The 14,139-nt window shown below is 37.8% G+C and overlaps 1 protein-coding gene across 1 annotated transcript in view; it reads left to right on the top strand.

Moving 5' to 3' along the window:
• The window catches only part of LOC140367086 (uncharacterized), a 10,892-nt gene extending 2,887 nt beyond the window's left edge, over positions 1–8,005 (top strand). The window contains exons 4-7 of the mRNA XM_072453417.1: positions 3,427–3,492; positions 7,017–7,097; positions 7,509–7,697; positions 7,898–8,005. Coding sequence (XP_072309518.1) covers positions 3,427–3,492; positions 7,017–7,097; positions 7,509–7,697; positions 7,898–8,002 — 441 coding nt within the window. The 3' untranslated portion in view covers positions 8,003–8,005. The remainder of the gene's footprint in view (positions 1–3,426; positions 3,493–7,016; positions 7,098–7,508; positions 7,698–7,897) is intronic.
• Positions 8,006–14,139: the final 6,134 nt, after the last annotated feature.

The following is a 14,139-nucleotide window of genomic DNA, read 5'->3' as shown; positions in this document are numbered from 1 at the left end:
TTGTGCACATAAAAGTCCACAAGACTTATCTTTAAAAAGCATATATTTATATAGCTTGATCTCCTTCTGTATTGTTTTGTGTCGCCTACGTTTCCCACAAATAATGTAGAAATGCACAGACGTAAAATTCCCGGGGAAAGTGTCAATCAAATGATAAAAGCCTCTGCAGCTCTGAAAGTGTAACAGGTAGAAACGTCAATCTGGTTTAAAAATATATATATATATATATATATATGTTTAAATATATTAAAGAGTCTGGAGTCACTCTGAACCTGAGCAGAGGTCAGACTATGCTCCGCTGAGGGCTCTGGAGACAGGAGCCTCCCACTCAGTCCCAGAAGAGGAGCCGACATGTGCTCAATGTGACTAAGATTATATTGAAAATCAAATGCAATTTTTGTTCTTCTGTCCAATTTGCACAATCAATGGTTTTGTAATTTGTCTTTGATTATTATGTCAGATGAAGATAGGCAGTATGTCTTTCATGTTGGTTATTCAGTCACTATTCATGGGTGTCAACTTCCTGTTTTTTGCTGGGATTCAGATGACATCACAACATTATATATATATATATATATTGACCTAATACAGATGGGGGCAGCTAAAATGAATTGAGCTAAAATGCAGATCTTTGCTTTAAAACACAAAGTAAATGTGTCTAGTGATCATCAGAAATCATCAGATTCAAGATTTGTGTATTTATCGATCCAATCCAACTTTATATGTACAGCACATTTTACCAACACAAAGTCTCCAAAGTGCTGCACAGTACAATACCAGCAAAATACAAAACAAACAAAAAACAAAACAAAACAACAACAACAACAATGTACAAACCAAATAAAAACAAATTAAAAACAATATGAAATATAAAAAAATAATAAAAGACAGTCAGAGGACCACACAATTCTCATGCCGTGTTAAATGCCAGTGAAAAAAAGTGCGTTTTTAAACACGACTTAAAACCAGCACCTTCAGGTGTTTAAAAGCAACCGAAGAGCGTTCCAAAGTTTGGGGCCGACTACAGGAAAGGCCTCGGCTTTTGATTCTGTTTTTTGGGACAAGAAGTTAGAACTGGCCCTCAGACCTCAGCGAGCGCAGGAGTGTAGAGAACAATGAAGTCTGAAATGTACGCGGGGGCCAGTCAGTGAAGCGCTTTAAAAACCAATATAATTTTAAATTCAACTCTAAAATGAATGAGGAGCCAGTGCAGTGAGGATAAAATATGTGTAATATATTCTCTACAGGGCCGTAGCCAAGGGGGGTTCGGGGGGTTTGAACGAACCGCCCATTTGGGCCGAAAAGGTCCGTCTTGAGGGACCACAGATATTAGCCCTTCGGGGTCGACGCCCGCACCGGTGCGTTTTGAAACATGGTCTGCTTTAGGACCGCGCAGCATGAAAACCAAGTGACGTAGACGGCTGCCGTCGACGTCAAAGAGGAAGAACGAACGAAAGGAATATCTGCTGTTTTTGAGTAGTTTTGGAGAGTTTTAGTATTTCAAATATTTCATTGTCAGTAATATAGTTGTTGTGAAGCAAAATGAGGGGCACACTTCATGTTGATCAAGTTTAGTCCTGGTTTGGACCTGCTTTAGTCCTGGTTTAGTCCTGGGTTAGTCCTGGTTTAGTCCTGGTTTTGTCCTGGTTTAGACCTGGTTTAGTCCTGGTTTTGTCCTGGTTTAGTCCTGGTTTAGTCCTGGTTTTGTCCTGGTTTAGACCTGGTTTAGTCCTGGTTTTGTCCTGGTTTAGACCTGGTTTAGTCCTGGTTTAGACCTGGGTTAGTCCTGGTTTAGTCCTGGTTTAGACCTGGTTTAGACCTGGGTTGGACCTGGTTTAGTCCTGGTTTAGTCCTGGTTTAGTCCTGGTTTAGACCTGGTTTAGACCTGGGTTGGACCTGGTTTAGTCCTGGTTTAGTCCTGGGTTAGACCTGGTTTAGAGCTCCTTCTGATGTGACTCTCTGTGTCATTTTGGACAGAAACTGTTTTGAGAAGTAGCACAAATAGAAATTTAGGATTTACTTACTTTTTATTGTAAATAGTGGTTTCTTGCTTGTATATATCACAAGAATACTTTTATATGTTCATATTTGCACCTTGTGGTTCAGTTTGAACCTTTTTAAATGCTTGGTTGAGCATGTTTGAGGGTTTTACAATGAAAAAAACATAATTTTTCTAGACGGACTTTGTGTTTTCTGTGTGTGTTTAGGTCCAGTTATGTTGAAATAGTATGTCAAAGTGAAAAACTAACTAACTGAACATATTGGTGAGGTTTTGCTGAAAAAAAGATGCCCAACATTGGTCTGGTAAACATTTCTTAATGTAATATATCAGGGCAAAATTGAAGGTACCCAAAAACGGCCAAAAAAGCTCCGGACCCTGAAGGATTCCAATTTGACCTTGAGCATGAGGTGAACGTGTTTGCAAGGAAACACCCCAGGAAACTGGAGCTGGAAGAGTCCTTGCTCAGACCAGAACAGAAGTAAAGTGTTGGATGATCCGTGAAGTGTTAGCTTTGTTCAGATATTTGTTTAACTGCGACTGTTGTAGTTTCTGTGTGAAATTACTGTATATGTGTTTTGTTGTTGTTTTTTGTGATAAAACATTATATGTATACATGTAAGTTATCTACCTCATCATACTAAAAAGGTCCACCTTGACACAAAAAGAACCCCCCCATAGAAATCCTGGCTACGGCCCTGCTCTATGACGTGTGCCAGTTAAAAGACGTGCTGCGGAATTTTGCACAGTAAGCTTGACAGGTTAGCTCGGCTGATCCCAGTGAACAGTGCATTACAGAAGTCAAGATGTGCAGAGATAAAAGCACGGGTCGCTCGCTCCAGGTCGCTAAAAGATAAAACCAATTTGAGTCTAGATAAAAGCCAGAGGTGATGAAAACTAGATTTAACCACGGCATTATCTGCTTGTCAAACTTAAAATCTCCATCGATGATGACGATGATGATGTAGAGTTGGAGAGACCCCAATTCTAAATAAAAATCAACCATTTTGTTAGGCTTAAAAACAACAATTTCCATTTTTGACTCATACAGGTTAAGGAAATCGCCAACCAAGCCTTGACATCATCCAAACATTCAGGATGGGTACCAGGGAATTATTCTGGCAGCTTCTCCAGCAAAATACCCTTGCTCCCGATGTGAGAGTTTGAATCTAAAAAACAGAATATTTTGATGCCTTTTCAAAAGATAGAATATCTTAATATCCTAATTTTGATTTGTTAACTGCTATAGCAGCAGTGCTACATTTGACCTAAAACTAAAATGTTTGTCTGTCTATTGTTTAATTTTCTGTGTCTTATAAGCATATGTATAATAATATAATATAACATTGAACAGAACAAACAAAAAAATAAAAGTAACATCCCAGGAGCATCATTCCTCTGACTAACCTCAATGTATTTCATTTCAGGTTCCCAAAGGCAAACCATCAAAATGGTCCAAAATAATCAAGAAAGTGGAAAAAAAAATAAAAAAGGTATTGGCTGTGTTTGCTTTCTGTTTGAATCATATTCATCACGATTGTGCAACCACCTCTCACCCACATGATGGCCGCACTTCAGTAAAACATTGTTTCATTGTCAAACTTGTGTTTTTAGAGAAAAGGTGATGGCGTACTGAAGGCTGTGAGTGAGTTTACCTTCTTCCTGAGATGGACTGGAGAGCTTGCACACTTTTAAATCCCCTGTCCTTTTACAAGTGTCAGTATTAATATTTACAGTTTAAGTTGGTCTACATTGGAGTCAAGATGCTATAGCCAAACTTTCTTGAGTGTTTTGTATTTAAATGTAGTACTGAGTTTCTATGTCAGAATAATTATATTTAGAGAGTAACTTGGATATATTTATTATATTTTTGGATGTTTATTTTGTAATTGTTTATTTAACACAAAACACAGAATATTGAAAATATATGTTTTATATGTTACTGTATTTAATATTTATAAGACAAATAAATCATATTTTGTACTATCTGTGTGGTTGTAAAAGAAGTGTTGTCGTCCTCTGTTGGTTGAATTAGGATATTGCTACTGTTGGGCAGCCAGGGGGTATTTTTAGTGAACTGTGATGAAACTTTTAAAACTTATGGGACACGGACAGTCAAATATCAGCAAAATGAGAGGAAACAGTGACTTGTATTTGAGGAACCGAGACGTCACCCACGCGCTCTTCACAAAACACTTTCCACACCTACATTAGCCTCATACCTAAATAACTGCATGGACATTAAAACACCCACTTTATGACATCATTGTCACATGTATGACTAAGATCAACACTAACATTAACGCTGACTATTTAAAGGTGCACTATGTAACTTTACTGGTATATGCGGCCTGTCGCCATGGAGATTATCTTGTTTTGCCGAGTGTTGTACAGTATGGATCAAGCTTAGTGTGGAACATTCCAGACAAAGGATTAACATCTCTATGGAGACCAGCAGGCAATGGATCCTCCACAATAAAAGTGACATAATGCAGCTTTAACTGAAAGCATCAGCATTGTTCCATGTAGAGCGTCTGAACCTCAGCGCTCACAGTCTCTTGGACAGCAGGGGGCAGTAGCATCTGTTCGTCTAAGACCCCAAAGACCTAACGTCAGCTGTTTTAAGCAAAGGTGGTCAAAACGAATTAAAAGGTGTATTTTCTTGTTTAGGTGCCAACCAACTTATTTGACTCAATTTGGCTTTCTTCTTCTGATTTCTACATACAGGTTTCCCTCAAATATTAAATGTTTATTTGTAATGAAATGCAGTAAATCACTGACACGGACACGTTTTGCACCAGTCAGTGTGTGGCTACCTTTAGATACATGGCAATAGTGTTTTGGATTCATATTTATCTCCCTGTTAACTCTGTTATACACCTCTCTTAAATGGTTGAATGAACGATTTTTTTTTACCCAAATCTGAGTCTCATTTCCTCGTGGCGTGGACTGTCGATTAGTCCTTAGTGTGTTGTATCAGTCCGCACGGGGGAGTGCGCATGCGTTCTCAAATCGCCGAAAAATTGTCCATTGCGCCTTTAACACAACCACATTTACATTGTTGCCCAAATGCAACAGTTGCATAATATCTCACCGAGAAAGTGGATCATAAAACTAATCTCATTGTGATTCAGCATTTCTTTCCCTCTGATTTCTCTAGCGTTTGTCTGAAGCAGTGGTTGTGGTGTGACCGAGTCTTTGGCCTCTACATTGCATCATAATAATGGTGATAATAAATATGAAAATGAGTATTATACAATACAATATTAATTAATATGGTTTAACCATCAGCTACATTTGCACTTTCATAGAAGGTTTGTAGAATTACGTTGGCCCACATTTACGATGGGAAAAACGTTGTCGTTTGAACCCTGAGCCACGGGAGGATGTGGTGTGTCTGATTTGGTGCCAGTTGGTGAGACACATTTCTAAGAATTTACAAATAATTAGTGACAAGTGGAGGATCCCAGTGAAGTGAATAGCCGTGTGAGACTTTTTTTTTTTAAATTGCATTTTGTTTGGAATTTCAATTATCTAAGCTACATTTAAACAAATTGTACATGTCTGAATGCAATGGTGAAGATGATGTGTATCTACCTCTGTATCTACCTGCGTTGCACCAATGAAATTTCCCCATGTGGGACAATAAAGGAATATCTTATCTTATCTTATCTTAAGTGTAATGTAATGTGGAAGTGGATGGTAAATGATACACACTTTACTGCTCCTTCACATTTGCACCTGTTTATGTGCACCTTAAGAAGCTTTTTTATATTTTCCCCAACTGATTTCTATGATGTTGTACTGCACTTTGGTCAAGAGTGCAGCATGAATAAAAATAAATTAAAACATATTAAAGGCTAGTTGCTGCAGAGAGAGAATTGGAGTCTTGTTTCTGTCAAAAAAGCCCAGGCTGCCTCCCCATGTGCGCATACTGTTGTGCTCATGTGCTAGAGTGAATCAGCTTGTGGGGAACTTGCACTTTGGCTGAAAGTGAGAGAGACTGGATCTGCTCTGACCCTGTTTCATTGGGAGGGTGGTCTCCGTCTTTCCTTTGGTTCCACTTCGATGTACTAAGATGAGTGTGTCAAACATAATCACTTAATGACAAACGTTCATATTGTAAAATTAGGCAAGTGGAGCAACTACAAAATATTCAAAACATTAAGCTGCACGTGATACATTATGATCTGTAAGATTATTTGATTACAAATGCTTTGCAGAGGTTGTGCATTATACTTTATTGTGTGAGTTCATGTAACTATACAATATTACAAATAATGTGCCTAATACTATTAGTCAGTGGACCTCCTCTGCGCTAACCACTCTGACCAGGGGGCTAACCTTTCCTATGAGCACATGAAAATCCGTAGAAACCTGACCAGGGATTCTCCTTCATGCATGTGTTTAGCAGCAGAGGAGTTTGGTTTAGAAGAAAATTGTAGTCAAAGCCCACAGACCACAGACGAACATGACCACAGAGCTACACAATGAGACGTAAAGGGATGGAGCCACCTGTATAAAAAACAGGGCAGCACAGAGCTTCAATCAGAAGACTCCATCATTACTCCAATATCATTTGTGTGGAGACATATTGAACAAATTGGTGAATTATGGCTGTGGTCTGCCTGCTGGTTTTATTAGGAGGTGCTTTAACGACGAGTAGTCCCATTCACTCATTGCCAACCGACTTAGAAAGACTCCACAAGTCCATTGCTAGCCACTTGGTGAGTATTACCTTTTGTGTTTTTTATATATAATTTCAAACTTGTTTCTTACATTGTACATTGTACAGTGTTGCTAAGAAAATGTGTAAAATGATACAAGCAGCAATAACAGGGAAACATTTGCCTCTCCACATCTTTTAATGTTCCAGAGCGTAAAATTGGGAATAGCAACTACATAGAATTGAGTTCCTTTTTTATTGATCACAGTGGTTTGTGAGTGTGGAGTCCTGTCGTGGTCAGTTTTGAGGAAAGTTGATCTATGTTAATTGATCTATGTTTTGATGTTACAGAACCTGGCTTCTCCTGAGGTTGGAAGTAACCCCCTCTTCACTTCTGTCATTAGGAGTTTGAACAGCCCCTGTCAGGTACGTGCATCTGCAAGTAACTGTTTAGTGACACTGACATGCCCCAAATATACACACATTTGCATTTATGTTAGTTGTAATGGGCCAAGACCATCAACTCACTCAAAGAAACGTTTGTTGTTTTAAAGATTTATAGTTAAATTGTGAGATTTTCTTTGCTGCAAACAACTGTTGAGACAAAATTCTGCATATTCTATCCAAAAGGCTATATCTGAGAGGTTTTATTAGCATATCATGTTTCTGTTCTGACATTTGGCCTGCTTACACAATTCATTACGGCAGTTTAAAGATGCTCCAGGAGCTATTGATTTACCAAAACAACAGTAATTCCACTTCAATTTGAGTAACGATAACATAAATAGCATCGTTACATTAAATATTGTGATATCAGTTTTAAATCTGTTTTTATTGCTAAAGGAAGATGTAATGCTGATGAACTCTACGCTGGATGTGTACATGAAGATCTTCAGCAGCCTCCTGCATCATAAAAAGGAGCCTTTCTCTGACCTAAAGAAGCTCAGGGACCACATGTCCAAACTGAAGTCTCAACTGAGCCACCTGCAACAGAACAAGGAGGACCTCATCTCCAAAATCAACGCGATCAAGGTATGAGAGCTCAACATACACATACTTCAGCCATGTTGATAATACCTAAAGACTCTAAGGCCCTTATTATTAAACCAGTTTTAGGCAGATGTGAAAGGTGCAGAGTCCAAAAGTGATAGTTGCAGATAATAGAAACACTTATTTGAAGTGATAAAGGAAAATGCCTTTGCTTCATTTGCCTGTTGCGTGTGTATTTGCAGGTGGATGATCCGCTGGTGCAGAGGAAGGTCCTTGCTGAGTTTTTGGAGGTGTACCATGCCACCTCAGGCCTCCTCCAGTCCCGGGACCATGGATATACTCACTGATACAACTACAGTCCTATTTAATTTAAGTTGAGCTTGCGATGAATTTACATATAATTTAATTTTGTTTTATTTATTTAGTGATCAATTTGATCTATTTTCAAATATTCAGTTATTTATTGTTTTGTAATATATTTCATATATATATATTATTTATTTAGGATTTTGGAATGTATTTAAATAAAATATAAATTCAACTTAATTAACATGACTCCTTCATTTGTTCTTTATGCTTATAATGATTACTGTAATATTTCATATAAAATTGATTTCTAAAACGGGTCGTGTACAAGATGTGGGAAACCAAACAATGGTTTTATGTCACAAACTGGTTCCAGTGGTTATTACCTCACAGCTTATGAAACAAAATGAGTGTGAAGCAAAAGATTCCAGTGCATTTTTGGTGAGACCCGAGTTGAACGGTATCGCCGCTCTTTAGATACAGAGGTCATAATGCAGACCTGTGCAGATCCATCGGTGTTCATCGTGAATCTGAACGCAGTGCACCCTGGGTAGGTTCCGTTCGACTTTACCTTGACTTGCTCTGACGTCGCGATGCTCATGATTATCTTCATTAAGTTGCCTGTTGACTATTTTGTCGAGTTCTATGTCATCAATGAGTGCGGATGCAAACGGGATTTCAACTACTTTGAAGTTGTTGTTCGTCTTTACTGCAGACGTTTAGCTCTGCGTAACTTTGCAGCCTTCAACTCTCGTCCATCAGCCAGATGAGGCGAGGCTGAATACTAACGCGTTTAGTGTCACAGTCACCAATCCTAGGATGAAAACATATTATTGATGGTATTACAAAGGTGAAGTTTGATAAACAAAATCAAGCGCATTCGAATTAAACTGCCAAAAAAGTCACTCCATCTCAAACCCCTGAAACCCAAGATAGCATGTCTTCAGAGAGGCAAGGCCCTCAAAGCGAGTAAAGTAAAGAAGTAAAGAAAACACAAAAAAATCACTAAAAGGAAAAAGTAAATGATCGGAGGATTTCATGATGCCTCCCGCCCAGCCAATATCTATGTATTTATGAGTTTAATGTCCTTTTTCATCATCTTTACTAACTATTGCAGTCATGTCACAATCTACTGATTAAAACCGGAATCTTCCCATGAAGCTGCGCATTTCAATGAGACACAAAGCGTGAACATGTTTCTGGGTCAATAAAGTTTCTGTGTGTCTCTCTTTCTGTCCAACCAAAGGGACAATTTAAGCTATAGAAACATTTATTTGAACTTCAGTAAGCTGTGCATTTATTAATCTAATAAATATAATTGAATTTGTTTACTTTACTGCTATCTAAGCAAGAAGGCTGCAAGGTAACATAATATGCATTTGCTTGTTATCTGTGTATTTCGGGGCATGGATATATTCACTGATATAACTGCAGTGCTACAGTATCTCATTAAAGTTTACTGCTAGTGTTGAATTTACATATCATTTACCATGTATTTAATTCGTGAATTACAGTGTTCAGCGCTTATTGTTTATATTTGTTGTTTATATTCAATAATTGTCATTTATTAAATATAAAGACTTTGGTATTAATTTAAATACAATATAATGACAAAAGTAACATGAATCAGTCATCCTTTCTTAATGCATCAATTATGTATATATGATATTCCATATCCGTGTTGCTTAATAAATGAAAGTGGTTGGTCATATACAAGAAGTGGTTTCACACGTGGGAAACCAGATCATTGAATGGTTTTATGTGACATTGTCAACTGGTTTGAGTGGTTATTTCCTCACAGTTTATGATGTAATGAAAGAAAGAGGAGTGGGGGAAAACACACGGAAGAAATGACCTGAACTATCACTGTGACATCATTGTGACATCAGCGAAAACCCAAGTGCCTTGTCCAATCAGAGAGAGGGAATTCCCCTCAGAGAGTGTGAGGTGAGTTTGAACATGTGCGTTTGTGGTGACATCTGTGTTACACTGCAGCTTTGTCATGGGCCAAATGCCAAAGGAGCGTTTTAAAGTACAGCTCTCAATGAACTAGTTTAATTCACAGGGACAAAACTCATTCCACCCTTGGTTTTCTAAAGCAGTGGTTCCTAAAGTGGGGGTCGTGAATCATGAGCTGAGGGTCACAAGATGATCACATGATTTGAAAACAAAATGTCCAAATTATATTATTTGATTGAAAATGATCAGTTTTAGCTAAATTGGGTCAGATAACACAATGAACTATGGATATAAATGTAATTAACCTTAATTTTAAATGGTTTAAAACTTATTATTCAATTCATTTCATTTTTAGATTACTATTAATCGGTTTCGATGTTATTTTGTGAGTCCTGGCCTGAAATGTTTGGTATCCCATGTGCTAAAATCATGTTATATTAGTGCGGTGCTGCCATTACCAACATTTCCTCTGTGGGTGTTTCCGGATGCCATGACAGATGAGTCCTTGTTGGAGGGAAAGCATAAAGAGTTTATATTGAAGCAAACAGATCAATTACATATTGACACATGCAGATGCCTCTAAAGCGTGTTTCTCAAACTTTTTCAGACCAAGGACTTCTGTCGTGTTGACCACTTATGCAGCCAACACGCCCCCACCTCCAACACAAATGTTTAATTGAGATTTAGAGGAGAATATTTCATGTTCAATTATGAATTTATTAGGTTAGTATGTTAGGGGACATCATTCCTCACACCATGTGTCAAATTGTCTTCTTCTTCTTTCTTCTTTCTTCTTTCTTTCTTTCTTTCTTTCTTTCTTTCTTTCTTTCTTTTCTTTCTTTCTTTCTTTCTTTCTTTCTTCTTCTTTTCTTTCTTTCTTTCTTTCTTCTTCTTCTTCTTCTTCTTCTTCTTCTTCTTCTTCTTCTTCTTCTTCTTCTTCTTCTTCTTCTTCTTCTTCTTCTTCTTCTGCTTCTGCTTCTGCTTCTGCTTCTGCTTCTTCTTCTTCTTCTTCTTCTTCTTCTTCTTCTTCTTCTTCTTCTTCTTCTTCTTCTTCTTCTTCTTCTTCTTCTTCTTCTTCTTCTTCTTCTTCTTCTTCTTCTTCTTCTTCTGCTTCTGCTTCTGCTTCTGCTTCTGCTTCTTCTTCTTCTTCTTCTTCTTCTTCTTCTTCTTCTTTACATTTTAGACCAAGGGCTGTCTTTAAAAGAGCATAGTTCTTCACATAAATGCTTCTGCATCTTATTTCACTGAGCTTTGAGATTCACAACAGGCTCACTGTGAACTTTAGGCCAAGGCTGGATTGCCTTCTTTGGGTTTTAGGAGGTTCTCAGTTCTCACATTGGATGTTTTTGAAGTATTAAGTTATTTGTTTTTGTGCCCCCTCCTACTTGTGTCCCCTTGCCTTGTGTGCCCCAGAACTTGTCAGTGCCCAATGTGAGGACTGATTGGTGAAAGAGAGTTTTCTCTATCTCTATCCCTGGTCCCGTGCTTATTATATGGGTCGTTCTGTACGTGCGTAAATGGAAAGGCATTGCTGTGCAGGGACTTGAGTGCCCAGCTCGTATAGTGTTGTACAAAGGAAGCAGGTTAGTTAAGAGCTGAAAGGACTAGAATTTCCTTCCATAATATTTATCTGGGTAGAATTAATGTTCTAAAAATTCATTAAGTATACATTTTGAGGTAGGCAACACTGAAATAAATTGTCTTATTAAAAGAATAAAAAATGATGAGTGTATACAGAGGAAATGTTTCTGGCGATGCTTTTGGCTGTTCAATGGGAGGACAACAGGTCATTAAGAACAACTATGTGTCCGGACCCGAGTGCAGTATATAATTCAGACAGTAGGCCAGTCCTTTTTCTGTTCAGGGTGATGAGGATGAGACTGGATGAGGCGGCAAATGAACATGCAAAGGTCAAATGTGGTTGCTTAAGGAAGTCAAGTAAAATGGAAGCAAATGTTATTGTCAAACAAAAAGTAAACAGAAAATATGGCAGAAGGACTGGGATATTTAAAGGAGAGGCTAGTGGTACAATAAGATTCAGAAGAAATTTGGCTGAAAGATGTTATATGGAAACAAAAATATGTTTTAGTTTATAGACTATAGATTTGGACATATGCTGCCTGGTGGTTGAGTGGTTAAAGCAGAATGTTTTATTCATGTCTTAATGGAATATTTCAAAGATGATCCAGACAGAAACGAAAGAAAATGAAACCTTAAAATTATTATTATTTTTTTAATTTGGTGGGCCTATTAAAAACAACAGTTTCCAAGTTTTTTAGTCTTTTAGAGATACAGATTCGGTTAATATAATTTAAGTAGTTTATTTTTATGATTTGTTTAAAAAAGAACGTGCTTCATATGTAAAGCACGTTCCAGTTAACACTCCTTATCAAATGATGTTTGTCAACCGCTAATAAAATAAAACACACATGATGAACAAAATGGAGAGCATTAGAACAGGAAGGTGGGTGGGATGACGGAGGGCTTCAACGCACACATAAACTGCCACTCACTCTCAGACCCTCTGCCAGAACCCAAGATGGCATTATTTTTGAAAGGCAAGACCCTCACAGTGCCAGAGAATATGTGGATGAACTAATTCACCAAAAAAATGAAAGAAAAACAAAAAGAATCTGACACTAAAAGGAAAACAGTCAATCAGATTTTGGTGTATTATTATCCAAGTGAGTGTGCTTAAGTCCATGGGAAACCAGACTATTGAATGTTAGTTAGTTTGTTAGTTAGTCCATTTATTGGTCTTCATAGTACAAATTCCTTTAGAACTAAACTTTTCAGCCGTAAAAGAATCTTATGATATCAAAACACAGTGGTAGTCATCCAATAATGTCTCTACCTGTCTGCAAAGTTTAGCTGTCAACCCTGTCTCACCTGCACAACCTACCTCTGCCGCCCTGCTCAGCTATGAAAGGCAGCAGTTTGGATGGTGTAGCCCTCCTCCACCCCAGCACCACCTTTGCACAAAAGAACACCTTTACAGAGTCAGTTTTTATTTTTTATTTTCACCATCACCGGTGTTTAGGATCTGAGGGTAAGATTCCTGTGCATCACTCATCGTTCTCTGCCGGGGTCTATGCGCTAAACCTAAAATATATATATACTTTTCAACTGCATATTCCGAACAATACCATAAATAAATGACAATACAATAAACAAAGCAAAAAGACAACAGAGGTGTAAGAATTGAGGAAATGCAGGTTTATACAGGGAAGTTTTAAGCCATCATTTTGTCTGCATCCCTTAAAGTTTAACAGCTGCCTGATCCATCAAGATTCTATAACAAATATGTTTAGAGGAACACTCAGAGAAGTTTGCATTCAAAAACATAATAATAGTTCATTACATTTTCTGAGTTCATTGTGTGTCACCAGTGGCTTATATCTTTGCGCATATTGGTCTTCTTTTTGCATCCCAGAGATCGTAGACTAAGGCTGTTCCATGCGCTCCTTGTGATAGCTACGGCCAGTTGTCATCAGCTGATTCAGTTCTTTCTGTGTTGTTGTGTGCTTCCACTCTTCCACCTCATTGTCAATTGATTCAAGTTTCTAAAAATAAAACTAAGCATTGTTCAGAATATGGACACTAAACCAACTTAATTTAATTTAAACTCACACATTGCCAGAAATATAGGCGGGTTGACAAGAAATCTCATGCGTTTTCTCCAAGCAGCAGAGAGGTATCCTCTCTGGGCATTACATCATGTTTCCTTTCGGTGAAAATACTATTCATTTTCCTGTATCAAGACATGTATCTAGTCATATATGAAAGTTACACTTCCTTTTGTACTATACCATTCAAATATAGTTAATAGCATTTGTGAATTTGTTTAGCCCAGGCTCATCACCTGTACATGAAAAAAATAACATCATACCTGGTGAAGTCGACTTGACAATGACTCACTAATCATTCCAATAACTTTTTTCTGTGTTTTTGCCTGATCAAATCTATTGAGGAAACCATGTCAAGCATTCAAATTCTGTATTTCTGACACGAATCAACAGAAGGTTGCAACATAAAAATAGATGCTTGTGGTGCAGTGATGCATGCACCGTGCATTGCTATCTGGTCAAAAAGCAGCACAATAGCACATAAGCACATCATTTTAAACAACATGTTGATGAATGTGGGTGAGTTTGCAGAGTAGGAGACCCCTTCACCCCCTTCTATGAAAAATGGTGATTTAAAGGAAACAGTCAACCAC

Source organism: Eucyclogobius newberryi, unplaced genomic scaffold (genome assembly GCF_026437365.1).
Source record: "Eucyclogobius newberryi isolate DKJ021-1_F unplaced genomic scaffold, fEucNew1.0.hap1 SCAF_2, whole genome shotgun sequence".
NCBI lineage: Eukaryota > Metazoa > Chordata > Actinopteri > Gobiiformes > Gobiidae > Eucyclogobius > Eucyclogobius newberryi.
Note: the sequence above shows the minus strand (reverse complement) of the source record. Positions and strands in the feature narration are given on the sequence as shown.